The sequence below is a fragment of the Sander lucioperca genome, chromosome 23 (assembly GCF_008315115.2).
Source record: "Sander lucioperca isolate FBNREF2018 chromosome 23, SLUC_FBN_1.2, whole genome shotgun sequence".
NCBI classification, from domain to species: domain Eukaryota; kingdom Metazoa; phylum Chordata; class Actinopteri; order Perciformes; family Percidae; genus Sander; species Sander lucioperca.
Window position 1 is genome coordinate 12,892,905 of NC_050195.1, and position 22,857 is coordinate 12,915,761.

Below are 22,857 nucleotides of genomic sequence, written 5' to 3' on the forward strand. Positions count from 1 at the left end.
AATAAAAAAGAGAGCAAAACCATAACACTGCATTTAAAAAAATAAATAAAAATAAGTGTCTTCACTTTCTCTCCAACTGGACCACCAGGCTGGACAACACACAGGACTATGATAAGCTCCAAGAGGAAGGTGAGGATGAGTGTCAATACAGTTCAGTTTGGGATGCGAGGACAGTGTTGTTTTCTCCTTTTCATGCAGGAAATAAATTGGAAGGACTTCAAGAAAGCTACTATTAAGTTAAACAATTAAAACTATTACGTTTTTAGCTATACAGCGTTAGCTGGAATCATTCAAATGAATGAAAATCATATAAATATATATAAGTGATCTCTATGACCATCCAGTCTATAAATGACTTTTGGGTTACAGTTTATTTATAGCAGCTTTTATGTCTCTCAGCACCCTGATTGTCTTTTCTTATCTCCTTATATCTGACCTCGTGTTTTTGGCGAGCTGCAGGAAATGTAGTCAGGAAAAAGGAGGCAGTTGTTTAAATATTCAGATCGAGACTATGCAAACACGCCAGTGGCCAGTTCCACTGACCAACACGTCTACACAGAGAAAGTAAAGCTGCACCAAGCAGCCACATTTGACCAATTCTGCTGTCCTTTTCTTTGTAAGTGTCACCGTTTTCCTCTAGAGGGCAGTGTTGGCTAAATAAAAGTCAGTGAAACAGCCCTGACTTCTAAGTTGATATAATGCATAGATATGTCCCTGGTAGAGCCCTCAGATCTACACACTCTTCTCTAACTGTACCAAAAACTAAGGCAAATGCATGGTGTTGCTGTTATATTTATACAAATATATTCATTATTACTGTTTTACTTTTTCTCATTTTAACTGTAAAGCAATTTCAACTTCATTTTGTGTATAAAGGGTGCTTTAAATCTACAGTTATTATTATTATTATTATTATTATTATTATTATCATCATCATTGTCACATAATAAAGTATAGAATTAAAAGTTTTAAAATGCTGTTTTGTTTGATTTTCGTTTTGAGTGCAACTCTTGTAATATTATAGCTTGATAACACAGAACATTCATGACCCATGCTCTAATTACAATGAAATAGCACATTGGTGTGGCCTGTGACAAAACTGGCCGTGGCAACATTATCCATGATACCCAAACTCCCCCACATGTGTATGATTTCACTTTAGAAACATCAACAACTTTTTCCAACAATGTCCTTCATGCTTTGCTCCCTTCATAATTACTACGGCCACTAGAGGGCGCCACCACTATAAACATAAAAAATGGGTCATAATTGCTACTTGAACAAACAACTTATGGGGTTGTTTTTCAGAGGACAGCCTTGAAAAAACTTTGCGAATAGATGATATCCACAAACGAAAGAAAAAAGGTGAAGGCTAATATTGCACCTATTTAATAAGATATGGAAAAAAGATGGAAGAATGCCAAAAAACTGGAAAAGTGTGTTAATACTACCTTGGCATGGACCCAAATAATGCTGGTAATTACCATAGACAGTAAAAAAGGAAGAACTCCCATTTTAGATATCTACAATACAACTGTTACTAGTCAAAACTCTAATGACAGATATCCAAAATGAAACAAACATTCCAGATATCTATATTGTAATTTTGACTATCCAAAATACATTCTGACTAGTAAAAATGTCATTATGGATACGCAGGGGCGCCGTACATAGACTGTATATAAGAATGGACCAACAGATCCCGTGTCTCTGGACGGAGACCAGTGAAGGATATTAGAAGCTCTTTTCCGATGATGGCTGAGCGTTACTGAGCAGCCTCCAACTGAGACGACGTAGATGGCGCCAAGGGGGTAAGCCTCTCCTCGGACCGCGAACCTCCTATGGCGCCATTTTAATGCTACAAAGCCATCACCCCCCGTTAGCATCCCATTGACTGCCATTCATTTTGACGTCACTTTGACAGAGAATAACTTTACATCTGAAGAGTTTAAAGACTCTATTTGTCCATTCTTTATTTCTAAAGAAACACGACAATGTATAAAAGGCTCCATTACCTTGTAGCTCACGTTATGGCTCCGTAGCAGACGTTTTTATAAAAATAGGCTAACGATTGTGTCATAACCACGAGACTTACTGTCGCATAGTAGAGGAATTACCGTATAGTACAGGAGAAGCTCTCAGGCAGTTTGGACTTCCATTAGCTGTTTAAGTTTAATTACTAATGTTAACTATCATTTTAGTGATCAATAATTAGCCTGTGTCTATGTTATCTCCTTACATATACCTACGCTCTCCGTCTCTGCTAGATTGGGAATGATTGAGATTTCTCTTGGCACAACAGCAGGTGGCGGTATGCACCTGTAAGCAACCCGCCATAGAACCAGGAGAAGAAGAAGAAGAAGAAGCGGCGTAGAAGAAGAATGTAACGTAGGGAGAAAAGCTACAGTAGTATCGTCTCGTCAGATGATTAGCTAATATAGTAAAACACTGTAAAACGACTGACAGTCCATCTCTCTTTTCAGCGTTACGAAACGGTGGACGTTGTCAGCAATGTATATCTGTCCGTTATTTACACTTTGAAGCCTCTCTCGCAGCGCTGATAATGCTGAAAATGAAGCTACCGATGAAAACGGGCGAGGAAGGAGGCGACGAAACGGCCGAGGACGGTTCATTGGATCAGTCGGAGCACCAACATATTCCCCGGGTGGTACCTCCTTCTTCAGTGTTCGGCGGACTGGCTGACTCGCCCACACCTAGTGTGTATCCATCCCAGCTGGACAAGGAGACTGTTTTCGAGTGGTTTGGCCTACATCTAAACCCCGCTAAGCGAATTGAGTTCATGTGCGGGCTGTTACATATGTGCCAGCCACTGGAGCTCCGCTTTTTAGGATCTTACTTAGAGGATCTCGCTAGGAAAGATTACCATGTTTTAAGAGACTTTGAGTTTCGGGCAAATAGTCCGAGTGATTTGGGAGTTTTAACGGACGTCATTGATCCAGTGGTTAGGTCCAAACTCCTGGTCTGCCTGTCCCTCCTCGGGTCTGAAAGCAGGGAATGTGCTGGAATACTATTTCGGATACTGAGCCATGTAGATCCGGCCTTGTTCTGCAAAAAATATAATTACACCCTTCCTCCATTCATGGACCCTCACCAACACTCGTTTCATCCACCATGCCCTGACAATGTGTACGGCCGGTCTGAGCAGACCTGCGGCTTCTCCACTGACGAAACAGCGGCAGGACCTCTGGAGCAGTTGTCGCTGCTTTTTGCCATGGCCTCTCTCCACCCAGCTTTCCATTTCCACCAACGGGAGATGGTCCGGGGGCAGCTTGACAAAATAGAACTTGCCATAAAGGAGGAGAGACGTCAAAGTCAGCTTAGAATAAACGCCCAGATAACGGTAATGAGCAATAAACCAACCTTAGTTCCATTAAATATTAAGCTAGCTCAAAACTTGCTCAACTTCAACTTGTGTTCTTTAGGAGGGAGTTCATGCCTGTAGCATAACGTTAGCTGGCTAAAGTTACAAGTCAATTAAAATATGTAACGGTACGTTATAGGTAATAAGACAATAATACGTAACGTTACATTGGCCAATTGTGTAACGTTACTAGCAGGAAACTTCATTTCCCTATCATGAGCTGTCATCCATGGCAGGACAACTAGCTAACGCTAACAGAGTTAACGTTAGCTAACACGTTAAGCTAGTTGGTAATCTGCCAGCAGCTAAAGTTCGGTAGCTAGGTGGTTTCAACCAGTTGCACGAGAAATGTTCAAATGTTTGGGGTATTTATGACTTGTTGCTTTGGTTCCATGACAAACTGTCTTATTTGTTGGTGCTGTGGATCTATACTGGCTACCGTCATCTTTCTAAATGCTCAGTACAGGGAAACTCATTAACAAGCTTACTGGATTCTAAGCGGTGCCCCTATTAAATCTAACGTTACATCCATGAATTGCCAAGCGCTATTCTGGCAGTATTGTCTAATTACTCAACAGCCTGCAAATCCACACAGATGTGGACCATGTTGGTACATTGGAGGAACATTTTGCACCTGTTACTTTTCAGTTGCTTGAAAATTGGAGCTTATGTTTGAATGTATAAACCTGTTGGGTAAAAAAAAACAACAACATAGATTGTAGATAAGCATGGGTTTAGCCTCTTTGTTAGTTAAAATTAGGAAGCAAACTTTTTAACATGATAGCTTACTGTAAAATATGAACCGAATTTCATAACTAAACTCCCAACACTTTCCAAGCCAGTCCATGTTCCAGCTTTCCAGCTCCAGATAATTCCGTAAACATTGTTTGTGTAACAGGCCCCGGGAGTCTGGGTTTAGTGCCTGCAGCAATGCTTGTCAGTTACTGAAGCCAGAAAATCCAAATTTTGCCAAGGAGGATGAAGCCTGGGTAGGCAGACCAAGTGGCAACCGAGTTGAGTGGGAGACACCTGCCAATCAAGCAAACATTATTCCAATCGTACCTCTATATTACAAATCGCGTGTCAAAAAAAATAGCGGCGTGAAAAGGAATTTGAGTGAAGTCGATATTATCGCGTTCATTTTGACAGCCCTAGTATGTACACATAGAAATGGAAAAATCACTTACCTAATCTGAAGTCATGTTAGGAATGCAAAGCTGTTCTGCAGCAGACTCTCAAGTGTCAGAGCTTCCTACCAGCAAATGAAAACCCCCTCACCCTTTAGAGTCAACCGCTGAAAACGAATTTCAACTTGCGTGGGTGTCTTCCTGCCTTAGCTCCTGTTCAAACCAGATCAAGCGATCAGGCGATTCGCTTTCCGTCGACATTTCCGATTTCATTTCACGGAGAAAGAGAGAAAGAAAAGAGACAGGCGATTGTGCTTTGTGCTGGAGCTTGTTGCAGAAAACAGTCAGCTGTTACATAGTCTCACATTGCCAGAACTTCCTCCACAGCTCTGCGGAGGAGGGTCTGGCTAGTCCACACGGCATTCCTGGATGGGAGAAAAACATGCTCTGGGTTATTGGCATTTCTTTAAACCAATCACAATCGTCACCGCACGGATCAACAGCGTCGCTGCTAAATAGCCTTGGGAAGGAACTTGTTTTGGTGGACGTTCAAAAGTAGTTTTAGTACAACAGAAAACTCAGATTGGACAGATAGTCTAGCTAGCTGTCTGGATTTACCCTGCAGAGATCTGAGGAGCAGTTAACCATAGTCCTCACGAATCCACCAGAGTTTAAAATGCCAACACAAAGGAAGAGGAAGGTAACGGACATCCGGCCTAAATGAAAGACATCCTTGGAATTTCCGGGGGCACCTGAACAATCCCAAAAGTGGAACGTCGTGGATATAGACTAGCTGTTACACAAACTCCTGGGCAGTTAAAGCTCAGTTTTGTTTTTTACCCTCTATACGTTTTTCAAACTTTTCTGTAGCAGCAATAGAGACAGTGATGTTTACTCTTTACTGTACCGGACTCTCGCACTGCCTCAAAACGGACGGACCAGACTGCTCTGGTGTGAAAATACTCTAAAGGCCTTTCCCACCTATAGTTTGTTTGTTCTGGTCCGAATCAGCTGATGTTTTTTTAAACTTAGAGCGTTTTCCCCATGGTTTGGTTTGCTTTCATGTGGGGAAAAATCCAAGCGAAACCAAAATGCATCACTACAAACCACGCAAGAAGCTTCACTCTGATTATTGGTCAGACGTGTCTGGGGCGGTAGCAGCAAAGTAAACACAGGAAGACGGTCCTGTGTTCTGGAGTACTGCATATTTCTCACATCTCCATGGTCAAGCCAGCTCATTTAATTTAAATAACAGACATTGTTTCGCCGGCGACGTTACTACGTCTGCTCACCGAGACATCGCTATGCTCCGCCGGTGTCTGTCTCCAACTTTAGCAGCAGCTGGATTGACCATGGAGATGCGAGTGACAGCAAGCTTGACCACAGTGTATTTCTGTGAGGGAAACAGTGCAAGCTGCTACAGTTTGCATGATCTGTCTATAGAATGAATGAAATAGGCTCTGCCGTATCGCATATTGCAAAGCGTACCAAAGTTGTGTTAAGTGTGCTGCTAACTTATAACACTAATAACATTACCGTCGGCAAAAAAAACGGCAACTCAAATCCACGCTTCAACTTTAACCGACAAGCCACTAAGCCTGCATGGAAGTGAACACCTCTGCTGAAGTGTTTTATTCATTAAGGATAATAATGACGAGACGAGACCGGACCGCTGTCATTAAACGCTGACTGTGGCGATATCAACATGCAATATCGTTGATGAAAAAGACGACACTAAAACGTAGTTGAACAAAAACTCTCTTTATTTCTATTGCCTTCAACCTTTCCTTTCTCTCTCTCTCTCTCTCTCTCTCTCTCTCTCTCTCTCTCTCTCTCTCTCTCTCTCTCTCTCTGGGGACACGTTCCGTCTCTGTGAGTCCGTCTCTGTGAGTCCGTCTCTGGACTCGGTCCGGTTCTGGTGGTTGATTAACGCAGCTTTTTGCTGATTGGCTCTCATAACGGGCCGTATGGATGGCACACTGCCATTATTCCATGAGGCAAATGTCTGATTACTCCACATTTTCATTGTGATATTGTAAAATACATAATGTAGCACATTGAGATCTTTTGATGAAAAGGGCATTATAAATAAAATTTATTATTATTATTATTATTAATTAAATTCTGAATCCTCCTCTGAAGTTGAAGTCCACTGTAAGTCAATCAATCAGTAGGCTACAGTGGAGATGCATATTAAGAGCTTTGCGGTCCTTCTCTAAGTAATTTTGGGGAACAATTTGGTTCTGGAGAATGCTACAAGAAGCCATACATCAAGGGCCAAACAATCGGCCCGTTCCGAACAGGCACATTTTGAACGGGCACTGTACTTGTACCTTTTTATACAGACATCCAGTTGGTCCAACACTCTGCAAGGCGGTCTCTGTTCTAAATAAATCCAGGAGGTTGACATCATTGGGAGTCAGGGCCTGGCCTGGTGAAGATGCACTGCTCTTAATAAAATCACACATGCCATTTTTAGAGTGCTGTACTGTTTGTGCACTGTGGCGCTGTCAAATGTGGTAAAAGACAGAGGGAGGGTCTGTGTATGGTGCTTTTACGTGCTGACTGCATTAAGTAATTTCATTGAATTTCATTTTTTTAGGTTACTATTTCAAACTGGCCAGGGATGACGGATGAAAATTAGCCTGTTGAGCTAACTCTGGCTCATTAATGGCGTTTTTCCATTACATGGTACCTGCTCGACTCGCCTCGACTCTACTCGCCTCGACTCGACTCGGCACACTGTGCGTCCGTTTTCCATTGCAGATTTTAGTACCGCCTCAGCGTGGCTGGTCGTATGCCGGCTCGACGCACACAACAGCGCACAAGTATAAACATCAGGCCACTTGAGCTTGTTTTACAGTTCTGTGGAGGCTCCACGCAGAGCTTTCGCCGTAGCCTATGTAATATGTGGCCTGATGTATACATTTGTCAGCTGGTGTGTGCGTCGAGCCAGCATGTGTGTGTGTATGTAGGATACAGCGAAAGCTCTGCCTGGAGCCTCCGCAGAACTGAAACAAGCGGCGCCGCAGTAAACTGCCGTGACCTAACACAGAACGTGGAAGGTGTGTTGTTGCCACAGCCACAAGACACATTTTGTTTCAGAAGAAGCTGGAGGCAGCAACAAAAACACAGCTGGCTAAACTGTTTAAAAATAGCGGGTTTGTTCAGGACACCCCCGTCTGTCGCTTTCACGTCACCTTTTCGGCTCGCCTCAGCTCGCTTGGAACCTCGACTGAGGAGGTACTAAAAAAAGTACCTGTTAGCAGGTACCAGGTACTTTTTTTCGTAATGGAAAACCAAAAAAGGCGAGTCGAGCAGGTACCGTGTAATGGAAAAGCGCCATTACAGTTACTTTGCTGTTGATAAATGGGCACTGTCCCTGTCAAATAAACAGATAAATGAAATGAAATGAGAGAGGAACAGTGAAATGGGGCATGGTTGAAAACTAACAGTGGTTCCTGGTGTTTCTTTGTGTTTCATAATCTTAGTTTCATCCCTTCTAATCGCACACCACAACTGGTGTAGCTCAGTTGTTGTCAGACAACAAAACAAACTAATGCTAATGCTTGCGCTGTGCTCAAGCATTAGCACTTCGCTTTTGACTTATCAAACAGGGGTTTGTTATTAAAACATTAGTCTCGCATTGCCAGGCCTTCCTCCACAGCGCTGCGGAGGAGGGTCTGGCTAGTCCACACAGCATTCCGGGATGGGAGAAAAACATGCTCTGGGTTATTGGCATTTCTTTACACCAATCACAATCGTCATGGGCGGCACTAAGCATCAGACGGAGCAACGGCGCCTCTGCAGAATAGCCTCGGGAAGGAACTTGTTTTGGCGCAACGTGTGTATGTTCAAAAGTAGTTTTAGTCGTGCAACAGAAAACTCAGATTGGACAGATAGTCTTGCTAGCTGTCTGGATTTACCCTGCAGAGATCTGAGGAGCAGTTAACCATAGTCCTCACAAATCCACCGGAGGTTAGAACGCCAACACAGAGACAGAGGAAGGTACCGGACATCCGGCTTAAAAGAGGTGCATCCGGCGGCAACGGAGCAGTCCCGGAAGTGGAACGTCAAGGATATAGACTATTAAAACATCAAATAATTCAACTTAAACATGATATCTTGGTTACTGCGGGTATGATTCTGCAAAACATAAAGGGATGGTGCATTCTATCAGTGTGTTTCATGGTTAGATAAGTATGAAACATGTGAAATGCATTATATTCACCCTGTAATTGAAGGTCAAAATTGTAACGAACCAGTGTGAGCCAGTACCTTACTTAGTGTATTGTTGGTCTTCAGGAGCTGACGGGTCAGGAGACAGATTACCTGCCTTCCCCAGCACTGGATTTGGGGGAATGTACAGCCTCCCATTCTCCTTGCCAGAGCCGCCACTCCAGCCGCTGGGCAACACAAAGAGAAGGTGATTATAATAACCATTCATTTGCTGCAGGTACAACAGGGAACCGTAGAGCATTTTGATTTGGGGATTTCTTCAGTCTTTGTTTGATTTACTCCACCAAAGCAGTCTTAGAATAAACACTGCAGAGGAAAAACGCCTGCCACACTAACATGTTTCATCCATTAAGCTTGTTGTGTTACTATAGCTAGAATTTGTTTTTACATTACATTCTTATGTTTTGTTTTGTTCTTACTCATTTACTTGGCCCTTCGATGATTTTTATGCTTTTTTTAATGTTGATAGTTGCCACAGCAACATATACAATAGAGCCCCCTCCAATTTAAGTGTTTCCTTAATAATCTTTTAATTGATAAATTGTCTGGACACACAACTAATTGATTCCTAGTAAGTGCTATGATAACTCTAATTGTATAGGCTTGTTGTGTTTGTGAAGTTGATATTTCCTAAGTCCTAATAGCTACATTACTCTTGTTTTGTTAAACTTGTCGGAGAGACTGAGTCATAATAGTTTATTACTGCTCTCTGTTGTTGCAGCAGTGCATATAGAGGGAATTGTGCTCAGGGGCATCTCTCGGACCAGGATAGACAAGGAATACAACTTTGAGGTAGGTAACAACACTGCATACAGACACACACACACACACACACACACACACACACACACACAGCTCTGCTTCTGTGTGTCTGAATATAATGCAGTAACGGGGCTTTTTGTCATTCGACTACACTTGACCACAAAGTCCAGTTCATTTGATTAGTATGGACAGGGCATAACGGTAACTTTTTTCCCAAGGAGCGCATTTTGCTCCTAAGTTGAAAAATGTAGGAGTGAATTACATAGGGTAACTGCTATTACTGTTGTAGCTAATTTGTACAATAATACAATAGTGTTGTGAATACGAAACGTTATGAAGTGTAATGTTTTCTATTTTGAAATGCATTCTATTGATCAATAAATTGTCAGTGATGTTGAATATACAGTAGTGTAACGGATTGCCCCTACTGTTCGGCATGCAGGTGAACCGCGGATTAAGTGCTGATTGAACCATCATAGTGTGAAATACAGTTTAACTGAGAGACGGCCGCCGCCTCTGCAGCTTGTTCATGGAGGCAATGCGTACTCCTGTATGGTTCGCACCAGGTGTTAAAACCAACTGCACCAAAACACGGGACTGGACAACTATTTAACGCGACTACGAGACGTTTTCACAGGTTATGCAACTGTCTCAATTAAATACTGAGAGACAGCAGCGCAGCCCGCCGAGCGGACAGACCTGTCAGCAGCGGCTTCTCGCTGCACCGCCGGTCCCCCGGGGACAGAGGAGATCCCATTAGCGCTGGCTTCACAGCGGAGTCAGATCCAGCGCCAGCCGCTTGCGTAAAAAATATAGCGGCTGTGGATGGAAGGGAGGCTGGCTGGTGAAAATCAGACGTTTTGGCCAGCTAAAAACCTCGTTGAGGAGCGCCAAAACTTTCTCTATGCAGGAAAAAAACTGCTTTCAAACAACCCACATTAGTGGCTTTTTAACATGGCTCTCTGGCACAGACACACAGGGAGACATTGGGATTTCCACATGGTCTCTTTTAGTGTTCAGACACACTGGTCAACTATATACGTAAAGACCCTTCTTTACAACAAACAGATGGACATTTCCATACCTGCTCCTGCCCTTACTATAAAATTGGTGGTATCGGTCCATTTTTACCATCTAAACAGAGCAAGTGATGATTGCTTATATACTAAACAACATCCTCTCACTATCGGATCAAATTGCATCATGGACTTTCCAAACTGCAGGTTCTACATGTGTCCATATTGTTACAGGCGCAAGTGTGAGTCTGTGGGTTAGTTGTAATGGGCAAATCTGGGGCAAATGCCCCAGTTGACCATTGCACTATGCTAATCCCAAACTCAAATTCCATAGTCCGTCAGAGTGAGGCTGCTTATCATTGCTAATGCTTATCACTTCAATAAATTAATGTTTTCCAAACAGAGATTCACATTAACAAATAGGAGTATTTAGTGCTCAATTACAGAAAGAAAAATCAGCAAAACAGATGGCGAGGAGAGACTGTCCTGTTGGCTTGACTGAGCTTCGTCAGTCAAGCCAACAGCACTCACAACAGTGAGCCTCCGACTCTCCATCTGTTTATACTGGACCAAACCACCAGTTAACACACAAAGACACGCACAGATAGTAACACATGTATTCATACTGCACCCATGAGCTTAATAGGCATGTTACATTTCATCATAAAGCATAATTAACAGTGTTTCCCATACATAGGTTCTACTTGGGCGCCCTGCCCAGGTAGATTGAGACCCACCCAGGTAGATACATTTTTTCCAATCAACGATGTATTTGCTACAGCGCACACAGACCAACGGCCTCCAGCCCCTCCCCCCTCGTGAAGTCGTGTGTCAACAATTCACTTCAGGCTCAGAGGCTGTCATTAGTAGTATCATGCTGCCGGTGGTCTTGCTGTGGGATTAACTGTACTAATAAAACCGTAGAAACGCCGCGGCCACTCCGCTGTGAAAGCTCCCTGAACGTCATTTATCAGAGTCTGGTTGTTACCCCTCTCTGCTGCAGTCTGCTCCGCTCCATATCGTTATAATGGAGGTAACTAGAGCTGACGGGAGCTAACCGGAGCTTATCGTTGCTAACCGAGTCTTCAGTTCCCGTTCTCCGTGCCCATATCCATTAACTGTATTTATGGACTCAAGTACAACTAAAACCTAATTTTATTAAGTTGGCTGTAGAAGTTTTAAACTACAACTCAGAGTTGTTTGAATGACAGAAATCTGTTCAGATGAGATCTTAATGACTGCAACAGGACGTGTATAGTACAGAACAGCATGTTTAGGATCCCCAAAACACAGATTAAAACACTTAAAAAAATGAACAAAGATCTAACCAACAAAATGAACAAGAATGAACTTTAGATAGTGTTAGTCTTATATGATTTAACAGGAGTTAGGAGGAGACAATGTTGAAATTAATAATAACATAACTTTCTGTATGGATCATAGTATAGTTTTAAGGTTGTCAATCTGAACCATAACATTTGACAAACCAACCAGATTTAATTGACTAAGCACAACACAAAGGCTACACTTAATCTGTATCTGTATCATCTTTTAGTCTAGTTTGTTTAATATGTAAATAGTTATTTCTTTCTAAATTATATTTTATATAATAAACAGTTCATTCAACCTTTGTTTGACTAGTTTATTACTGAACCCAGCCATCACACACTGTGCCGTCACATCCTGCGCCACCCACCACCACAAGTAAATTCTCAACCTGTGGGAAACACTGATTGATATATGATACCTAGTATCTATAGATATGAATACTGTTTATGAAAGATTATAGCAGCCAAATTAGGCTGCTGGTACTACTGGGAGGGAGTAAATGCCTCTGTGGTCTTTGTGTGCCCATTAAGTGCATGGATGGCTTTAAAATGTTGTTTCCTGCTGCTCACACTACTATAGGGATGTTCAGGTCAGACATTTTGGGACCAATACTGATCACCAACTAAATTGTTTATATTATTATTATTTGAGTCTATAGCCGCTTTCCGATCGGAGGGATTTTTGCAGTTCCTAGAACATAAAATTCCTAGAACCCTTTTTTTCTCGTGTTCCAACTGGACCAATTTGGGGATTTTTAAGTTCCACTGGCTGCAGTTCCTGTAACTCTTTCAGCTCCTACTTCTCTCTAGGCTCTTTTCTCTTTTCCCTTTTCAGCATATGAACCCAGGTCAACGAGGGTCGGTTTTCCGCTACAGACAGACCAACAACGGGACAATTTTAACAATTTTCGCCATCTTATTCATCACTAATTTCACTTCTGACAACGTTTTAGGCGAGAAATTAGCTGTTTAGATTTCGAATATAGGCAGTCTTGCGAAAATTGATGCCGAATTGACAATTTGCTTCAAAGTTTTCGGAGTTGAGAAGCTCCATGAAGTGAGGCGACAGCCAGCAGGCGACAGCCAGCAGGCGCCTGCCCCGGCCGCTAGCTTGTCGCTCGGCCAGTCATGCTCAGAGACCCCGCTGTAAACTGCAGGTCTCTCAGACCGCTCTCGTAAATAAAAGGCTTTTATTTCTCCTTTGACAGTTTGTTTAAATATCACAACACATGTCCATCATAAGATTAACGAGAACCTGTGGTCTTTTCAGAGTTAAACTCCACAAGCGTGTCCTGCGGCTCGCTGGCCATCACACACACACACACAGTCACACACAGTCACACACACACACACACACACACATCCACAGCGCAGCAGGCAGAGGCGGGGGAGAGAGAGATACGTTTCTCTTCGGGAGACTTGTTTAAATTATGACAAATATGCTACATGCATTAGATTTAGTATTTAGTTCATACTTTTTTTGGTGTATTTGTTTTCTGATTTTAACGCTATGAAGACCGTTGCCATGCCTGCATCACTCCCTTACCCCTCCTACCAGTGATCAGTGTCTGCCAACTAGGGCTGGCTGGTATAAAGACATATTTTCCATTCATATCGATATAGTTTGATGTTGCGTTACTTGACCTATTTCTTCCGTAAAACCGTGCCAGTGCATCTCTCTCACACACTCCACGTAACACCACTCTCTCTCGCTTGGTCTGCCCGCCTCACTCACTCACAACAGGGTCCAACAATAAGAATTGTCAGATGAAAAAAATACAGAGATGTGATTTTTTTTTTTTTTTTTTTTTTTTTTGTCCATATCGCCCAGACACTCTTGATCCAATATTCATGGTTTCCTATGTAATTGCGCTACACGGTACTTAGTCTTTAGTCTAAGTCTAATACTGTAACAAAGTCCCACATTAAAAGGGCCAAAACCAATTCAGTTTGATAAGATACGGTGTGCTTACTAAAGCCTAACTGAGCATAGCTTTGCTATAAATACAGCCTGCATCATCTCACTTATGATAGTGTTTATAAATTCATCTGGTGTTATGCATCCCCACAGTTGCATTTTGACTGAGTCATAGTGATAGTATTTTTATGATACAAAATAAATAAGATTCTGTGTAATAGCATGTATTTCGTATAAAGACCAGAATAGAAAGTATTCATATCTATAGATGGATATCGTGTATAAATTATGCTTTAGGATGAAATGACACATGCCTATTAATAAATATAAAAAGTTTTAACGTCTCAGCTATTACATAACTTAAGCATATGTGGCTTCTGAATGGGAATAAATAATGCCATATCTACATGATTATAGAGAGAGATTAGAAGGGATGCATGTTTGTGTAGACTTTGACCTGCTCCTACTTTTTTCGTTTCTCATAGGCTTTATTTTAGTTGAGTCATTTTGGTGCTGTGTAAGTTGAATGTCAGTTGTCTTCCATGCCTGTCCTTGAACACCAAAAACACTTGATCACCAAAAATAGATCCCCTAAATCAATATGGTGTAATCTTGTCTGTTTGGGTGTAGAGGTGTGAATCTTCACTGATCTCCCGATTCGATTCGATTCGATATCTCGATGCATCACGATGCGTCAAAAACATTTTTCTATTAAAGCCATATAGGATATTTAATTCATAGGTTTTCAAGCTTCAAAAACAAAACATTCTGCAGTGCTCTAATACTAAATAAATTGGATACATAAAACTACAGGACTTCCAGAATGTGAAAAACATAACAGAATCTGTAAACAGAAAGGTTGTTAGGCCTACATTAAATTGTAAACAGAAATAATTGATTATCGATGCAGCATCGTCCATGTCCACGATTCGATGCATCGATTATTTGATTAATTTCAACACCTCTATTTGGGTGTGTACTTGGGTGTATGTGTGTTTACTTTTACGACATTGTACCATGCAGTTCTAGCATAACCCCATTTCCTTTTTGGCGTTGCTGTTGTCAGATTTCTCATTTCAGTCTGTGCAGTGATAGAGAATGTCCTCTGCTGTGTTTCAGGTGAAATGGTCAGACTCTTCTTCTAGTAGTGTGACCAAAACCCATCTGGAACTGGAGAATTTCCTTCTTAAGGTACCCACTTTTGTTATTGTCATTTTTCATCCATCCAGTGCAATGACACAAATTTAACCAGTCACACAGAAGAAAAAACACAGTTCCTTTCATGTCAACTTTACCACTTTAACTAGGACTTAAATTCTGGATTCATGGGCTCCTGGGTAGCTCACCTGGTAGAGCAGGCGCCCATATATAGAGGTTTACTCCTCGACGCAGTGGCCGTAGGTTCGACTCCGCCCTGCGGCCCTTTGCTGTCATTCCGCCCTGCGGCCCTTTGCTGTCATTCCCCCTCTCTCTCTCCCCTTTCATGTCTTCAGCTGTCCTACAGTATATAAATAAAGGCCTAAAATGCCAAAACAATTATCTTTAAAAAACAAATAATTCAGGATTGATGGTGCAGTTGTGTTACATTTGCAGTTCCAAAGTGTTAAATATTAAATTAATAAAAAATACATTGTGTCAAATATATAAATAAACTTTTATTGGGGAAAAATTAAAGAAATTATTGAAACTCCGCGCATTATGATAAAGTAATTTTTTTAAAGCATTGTTTTAAATAATACGGTATGTTCATTTCCATAAGAGTTTTTTTTATTTTATTTTATATAAACATAATGTCAGCATGTCCTTTTTCAAAAGTCATTTTTTTCCGTAATTACATTTTTCAAACTTTTATTTCACATCAAGTTTTATTTGATGTCACTTTTCATAATTCCACACATTATTTCATAATGTCTTTAACTTGTACCTTCATTTTACCTTTCACTCAGAGCCCAACACACAATCACTGTAGTCACAAGCGTACACTGGAAAAAATAAATAGGCTTGAAGCGTAAAAATATGTATATATAAATATATATATTAGGGCTGTCAATCGATTAAAAAAATTAATCTAATTAATTACAGACGCTGTGATTAATTAATCTAAATTAATCGCATACATAATTAACGGTGCCTGAACCAATACTTTTTAAGAAAGTAAAAAAAGAAAAGAAAACAAAGGGTACTAAACAACAGTTGGTGACATTAAAGAACGGCTTGTTTATTGCTAAGGCCATATGGTCAAAATTAAATGATTTAATAATAATGTATAACAATAACAATAACTTATTTCACTAGTAAATTGCTGTTGAACGACAAAAACAACCACCAAGGACATTTACAATAACTTCAAATGCACCACGAAGCTGTAGTTTACCAGTTTAATTGAACGCACCGTCTGTGTTGTTTTTCCGACGGCAGCTCGGCAGCTGCAGATTGTTACATCCCGCTGTTGAGTCACAGTCCTCTACAGTAAAACACAGTCACACTTTACACCGTTCAGCGTTAGCTGTCAGCATTGTAACCGTGTTTAATCCAGCTACTAGCTAGCGGTAGGCTAACGTTAGCTGCTGTCGAGTATAGTGTTAACTAGCTAGCGGTAGGCTAACGTTAGCTGCTGTCGAGTATAGTGTTAACTAGCTAGCGGTAGGCTAACGTTAGCTGCTGTTGAGTATAGTGTTAACTAGCTAGCGGTAGGCTAACGTTAGCTGCTGTCGAGTATAGTGTTAACTAACGTCCCGTGCAGCAGTGTTTGTGTTGCCTGTATCGTCTTCAGAGCACCAGAGAGAAGAGCAGACATATCAGTGGCACCAGATTTCGGTAGCCAGGGTTGGCAGGAAGAAGATTTTTACAAGTAAATGTTCCAGTTAATGATCCAGGCAGCACATTCTCGTCTCCCTCCTTCATTTTACAGTCCAATGGTGGCTAGAACGGCTCCGGGTCAAACGTCAATATGGATTGGATTAATCTGCGTTATTTTTTTTAACGCGTTATTTTTTCTCAGATTCATTAATCGAAATTAACACGTTATTTTGACAGCCCTAATATATATATCATGTGGCTGTTTGCCAGAAGACACATTTAGTTTCTAAAGAAGCCGGAGGCAGAAAAAACGATTAAAAAATGGCGGGTTTGTTCAGGACACCCCCGTCTGTCGCTATAGCAACGATGACGCAGTGATTAGTGACGATTCTCTCCGACCAATCAGGAGTCTGCAGGTTTTCACGTCACCTTTTGGTATCGCCTCAGCTCGCTTGGAACCTAGACGGAGGTGATACTAAATAAAGTACCTGTACCTGTTAGCAGGTACCCGGGACTTCTTTCATATTGGAAAACCAAAAAAGACGAGTAGAGTCGAGGTGAGTCAAGCAGGCACCATGTAGTGGAAAAACACCATAAGTTTAACATGCTCCTACCTATCTGGCTAACTAGCTAGGTCAGAATGTGGGCTTAGATTATTATGAAAATGAATAATGAAATAGTATTCCACAGTAATGAGTTGAGTTTTAATAATTTCTTAAATTATTTCAAAAAAATATTGTTTCATTTATACTGTATATTTTACACAATTTATGTGATTATTTCACAATTTATTATTTATTTATTTGGTACATGAACACTCTGGGGGCTCCATAGTTACAAAGCTGCATCTTCATTTATGAAAATGACCAAGGCAAATAATGTGACTGCATGCCAACAAGTCTAGAAAATCATTTTACTGTAGACCCAATCACAATATTTGTTTACAATAACTTCCTGTTAGAAAACCCTTGCTTACAATTTAATGGCTCTGAACAAACGGGGGACAAGGAACACTTGGATACTCACACATCTAGAATGACATTTTGATGCTTTCATGTTTCAACACTTCCACTAATGTTAGGGTGGAGATCTAATTTACCTGTTGGGCTACAGACAAAAAAAAAAATTAAATCACCCAAAACTCCACAATTCAAATCAACTGCCATTTGTCAACACGGGAGTATTTACAACACTTTGTGTTAGCGAGATGTCACGATTGTTCAGTTTGTATTTCCTTTGAATTTAATCTTACATAAGATTTTTAAACAAATGGTGATGTGTTAATTGTAGGGTTGACTATTGGTGCTTTCACAAAATATTTACACAATGAGATTTTAGATAAATAATCATCAGTAATGTGGCTATAATGACTAAGTGGGTAAAGGCAAATAATAGAACAGTTACAACAGTCTGGTAAGTTCAGAAAATGACATCACTTTACTGTAATGCAGCCTTTAAAATAGGGGTGGAATGGTAGATGTATTCGTATTGAACCGAAACAGTACGGGCATCTCGGTTCGGTACATGAATTTACACGGAGAATACACGGTATTAAAATAAATAAAACTTGTGTGCAAATGAATTAATGTAATGTGGAACTACTATTACATACGCGTTTCTTAAGGACACCTAATCTGTAGCCCCGCCTTAGCTCTGAAGCTCCTGAGCTCCGCCTACACGTCGAGTCAGTCGGTCCAGTGAGTCCACACGAAGCAAAATAGTTCCTTCCATATACAACCAAACACGGACGTACTGTAGCTGGATCCCTTCTCGCCTCGACCAAAAAAGGCTTCCAGTCCCATTTGCTTCACTGTTAGCTCCGCTGTTAGCTCCGCTTTTAGCTCCGCCGTTAGCTGTTACCTCCGCCGTTAGCTTCGCTGTTTGCTGCTAGCTCTGCTGTTAGCGTGTGAAGCTAACGCCACAATTCGCCAACTGCTCTGTGTAACCGAAGCTGCTCTTTTAACTCCCCTGCTCTGTGCATTCACATATGAGAGCAGCGCTTGTCTCCCATATCACACTACTAGCTGATTGTCTTATTTTGTTTACAAGTTCCAGATGGAGTCTGGAGATGATGTGGGGTAGCCTACTTATTGTTTACTGTTTACATCTTATTTTATACACTTCAGGCTGTTGCAGCCTGAGACATGCACAATAAAAAAAATTGCCTTCTGCATTTTTGTTTTGCTTTTCCCTCCATTGAACCGAACCGTGATGTCTGAACCGAAGTATGAACCGAACCGTGACTTCAGTGTACCGTTCCACCCCTACTTTAAAACCAGGAAAAGACAACACTTATGCCATATTACGATATTACGATATCCAAAATCTAAGACGATATCTAGTCTCAAATCGCAATATTGATATAATATTGATATATTGCCCAGCCCTAGGACGAGTGTATTAGTGCCATGGGCAGTATCATAGCAATGTCAGAGTGTGAACCTGTTAGGCCTTTTTATGGAACACAACACCTGTGCTTTTCCAAGGTAAAATGTCTGCTGTATGCTGGAAAAAAGCCCATTTGGCGATTATATACACTACCGGTCAAAGGTTTGGGGTCACTTAGACATTTCCATTCCACTCCATTACAGACAGAATACCAGCTGAGATCAGTTGCATTGTTTTTTTTTAACCAAGGCAGCAGTTTTCAGATTACATTATGTGCTTACATAATTGCAAAAGGGTTCTCCAATGTTTTCTCAGTTAGCCTTTTAAAATAATATTAGATTAGTAAACAGAATGTGCCTTTGGAACATTGGATGAATGGTTGCTGATAATGGGCAATGCAGATATTGCATTAAAGATCAGCCACCTCTTTCTACAACAGTGGAGAACCCTTTTGCAATTATGTAAGTACATAATGTAATCTGAAAACTGCTGCCCTGGTTAAAAAAACAATGCAACTGATTTCAGCTGGTATTCTGTCTATAATGGAGTGGAATGGAAATTTCTAAGTGACCCCAAACTTTTGACCGGTATATGTATGTGTATATACAGTGCTGCTCATAAGTATTCATACCCATGGTCAAGTTGACTAAAAAGAGGAATAAAAAAATCATCTTTTGGAAATTGATCTTAATGCCTTAATTAAAAAAATGAGGAAAAATCCGACCTTTTAAGGACACCAATTTTTTTTGTGAATTAATAATGTATTGTAAATAAATAAATGTTCTTCCTTAAAATACAGGGGCCATAATTATACATACCCCTATGTTAAATTCCCATAGAGGAAGGCAGATATTTATTTTGAAAGGCCAGTTATTTCATGGATCCAGGATACTATGGATATCAGAATGATAAAGTTCCCTTGGCCTTTGGAATTAAAATAGCCCCACATCGTCACATACCCTTCACCATACCTAGAGATTGGCATGGTTTTATTTCAGTTAGCCTAATAGCTGGTTTGATTTGCATTGATATGGATCTTATCTCAGTTAGCTTATTTATTCCTTTTTTTAGTCAACTTTAGCATGGGTATGAATACTTATGAGCAGCACTGTATATATATATATATATATATATATATATATGTATATGTGTGTGTGTGTGTGTGTGTGTATGTATGTATATATGTATGTATATATATATGTGTGTGTATATATATATATACATCTGGAGCCTGGGCTAATAAGCCTGAGCCACATTTACTTCCGCCTGGAGGCTGGGTTAACAGGCTTGAGCCTGCCTCATCCATTTCCATCTGGAGCCTGGGCCAATAGGCCTGAGCCTGCCTCATCCTCCTCCATCTAGAGCCTGGGCTAACAGGCCTGAGCCTGCCTCATCCATCTCCATCTGGAGCCTGGGCTAATAAGCCTGAGGCACATTTACCTACGCCTGGAGGCTGGGTTAACAGGCTTGAGCCTGCCTCATCCATTTCCATCTGGAGCCTGGGCCAATAGGCCGGAGCCTGCAACATTCACCTTTCGCCTGGAGCCTGGGCTAACAGGCCCGAGTCTGCTACATCCACCTTCATCTGGAGCCTGGATTAACAGGCCCGAAGCTTGCCATATCCACCTCCACCCGGAGCCTGGGTTATCTGGCCTGAGCCTGTTTCATCCACCTCCACCTGGGGTCTGGGCTAACAGGCCCGAGCCTGTCACATTCACCTCCTGGAAAATAGCTACGGTTGTGCTACTCACAAACTGTTTCTGCTGATGTTTTTTAACATGAAGATTATGGCACTTTTAATAGTTTTATTATGTGTGATGACCCTTTGGGACTTGGGACTAAGTAGTGCTCCTTGGGTAAGTACTGCTAATAATAAGCAGAGCATGTGTGGTATCTCCTATAGTGGCACTAAATCTGGTGCAGCAGGGCACCCTGACCCTCCACTGTCTCATTTGGTTCTGGTCCTCAACTTCAAGCTGCCTGTGGTTGTACCTAAACTTCAGGCCTTCCTTGCCTTGTACAATCTTTCTCTTTCACTTGATGAAAAGCAATGCTTGGCTTCAACATTTGACACGCGTGAGTCTGTTCCAAAATGTAGTGTGAAACGAAGATTGATGATTGTTCTACTTTTACTTATATCTGGAAATGTGCAACCAAATCCTGGACCTGAGCTGAAATGCGCCCAGACCCCTGCTGATTTCAAATCAATGCCTGGGTTAAAATTTGTTCATCTTAATGTGCGCAGTTTATTACCCAAGATGGACATGGTCAGAATTTGGGTGAAATCGACAGATGCAGATATTGTGATCATTTCTGAAACCTGGTTATCCAAATCTATTTCTAATGATGACATCGCCATACTTGGATACAACGTTCATCGTACAGATAGGCCCAAAAAAGGTGGTGGCGTAGCCATTTATGTAAAATCAAGATTTGGTGTATCAATTGTTCTATCTGAATCTATTTCTAAACAAATGGAGTTTTTGGCTTTGAACGTAGAAATAGTTAAGTCCCTGTCTATAACTGTTGCGGGGTGTTACAGGCCTCCATCTGCCATCAAGGAAGCATTACCATCCTTACAGTATCTTTTGTCAAAATTAAATTACAAGGAACTCTTATTGGCTGGAGATTTTAATTGGGATTGGCTAAATGCAGTTTCTGGTGAATTTAAATCCTTCTGTGACTCTATTAATCTAAGCCAGTTGGTCAACCTACCTACAAGGCCACATGTAAAGAGTCCAAATAAGTCTACCTTGATTGACTTAATCCTAACAAATGTCCCTCATAAGTTCTCATCAGTGGGTGTGTTCTGCAATGATTTGAGTGATCATTGTGTTGTTGCTACATGCAGGAACACTAAAATCCCCAAATGCAATCCCCGTATTATTTGCAAGAGAAATTTAAAAATATTTAACGAGCAAGCCTATCATCATGACCTAGCTTTGGTTAATTGGGGGCATTTGAGTTTGTTGCCAGATGTGGAACTGGCTTGGGCCTATTTCAAGGAGAGTTTTATGAAGATTGTAAATAAACATGCTCCTATTAGGAAATTTAGAGTCAAGGGTCGAGAGAACCCTTGGTTTTCTCCAGAATTGTCAGAGTCCATCCATCAGCGCAATGTGGTATGGGCCAAAGCCAGAAAAGGCAATTCTCCCTCTGATTGGTCTACTTTTAGGCATTTAAGAAATAAATGTACTTCTCTTATTAAGAAGGCTAAATCAGATTATTACTTATCTGTCACAACAGAAAACCTCAACAATCCACAGAAATTTTGGAAAGTGATAAAGTCTCTATCTGTAAATAGAAGACCTCAGGCTCTTCCAAAATATGTCTTAAAAGACTCTGTCCCTGTCTACGATAGGACCGAGGTCTTAAATATCTTTAACAATCATTTCATAGCTTCTGGTTCTTTGTTTGACTCCACAGGAGTGGCCCCCGTGACTCCCTGCACAGAACCTCAAATGTCTTCTGGAGAGTATTTTAATTTTGTTCCTTTTACTGTGCAGGAAGTGCATAAAGCTCTTAAAGCATTAGATCACAGGAAATCAAACGGACCGGACTTGATAGAGCCCTACTTCTTGAAAATAGCAGCTGATTATGTAGCTCAACCTCTTACGGTCCTCTTTAATCTTTCAATCCAAAACAAAGAAATACCACTTGTTTGGAAGTCTGCTTTTGTTACCCCTTTATTAAAAGGAGGTGATCCAGCTGTTATGACTAACTACAGACCAATATCAAACTTGTGTGTTTTGTCAAAACTTCTTGAATCTCTTGTTTGTGATCAACTTAAAGAGTTCCTGTACTCTAGTGACCTACTCTCTAAACTGCAATCCGGCTTCAGGAAAAAACATAGCACCATCACAGCTGCTACAAAAGTGATAAATGATATACTTGTTGC

The 22,857-nt window shown here is 41.0% G+C and overlaps 1 protein-coding gene across 4 annotated transcripts in view; it reads left to right on the top strand.

Moving 5' to 3' along the window:
• The first annotated feature begins 2,338 nt into the window (after positions 1 to 2,338).
• The window catches only part of zcchc2 (zinc finger, CCHC domain containing 2), a 49,429-nt gene continuing 28,910 nt past the window's right edge, over positions 2,339 to 22,857 (top strand). For 2 of the 4 annotated variants that reach the window (XM_031300954.2, XM_031300957.2), the window contains exons 1-4: positions 2,339 to 3,361; positions 8,815 to 8,935; positions 9,470 to 9,540; positions 14,892 to 14,963. In XM_031300954.2, the coding sequence (XP_031156814.1) occupies positions 2,564 to 3,361; positions 8,815 to 8,935; positions 9,470 to 9,540; positions 14,892 to 14,963 (1,062 nt within the window). In that variant the 5' untranslated portion in view covers positions 2,339 to 2,563. The remainder of the gene's footprint in view (positions 3,362 to 8,814; positions 8,936 to 9,469; positions 9,541 to 14,891; positions 14,964 to 22,857) is intronic. The other 2 variants (XM_031300955.2, XM_031300956.2) reach the window with 2 other exon arrangements.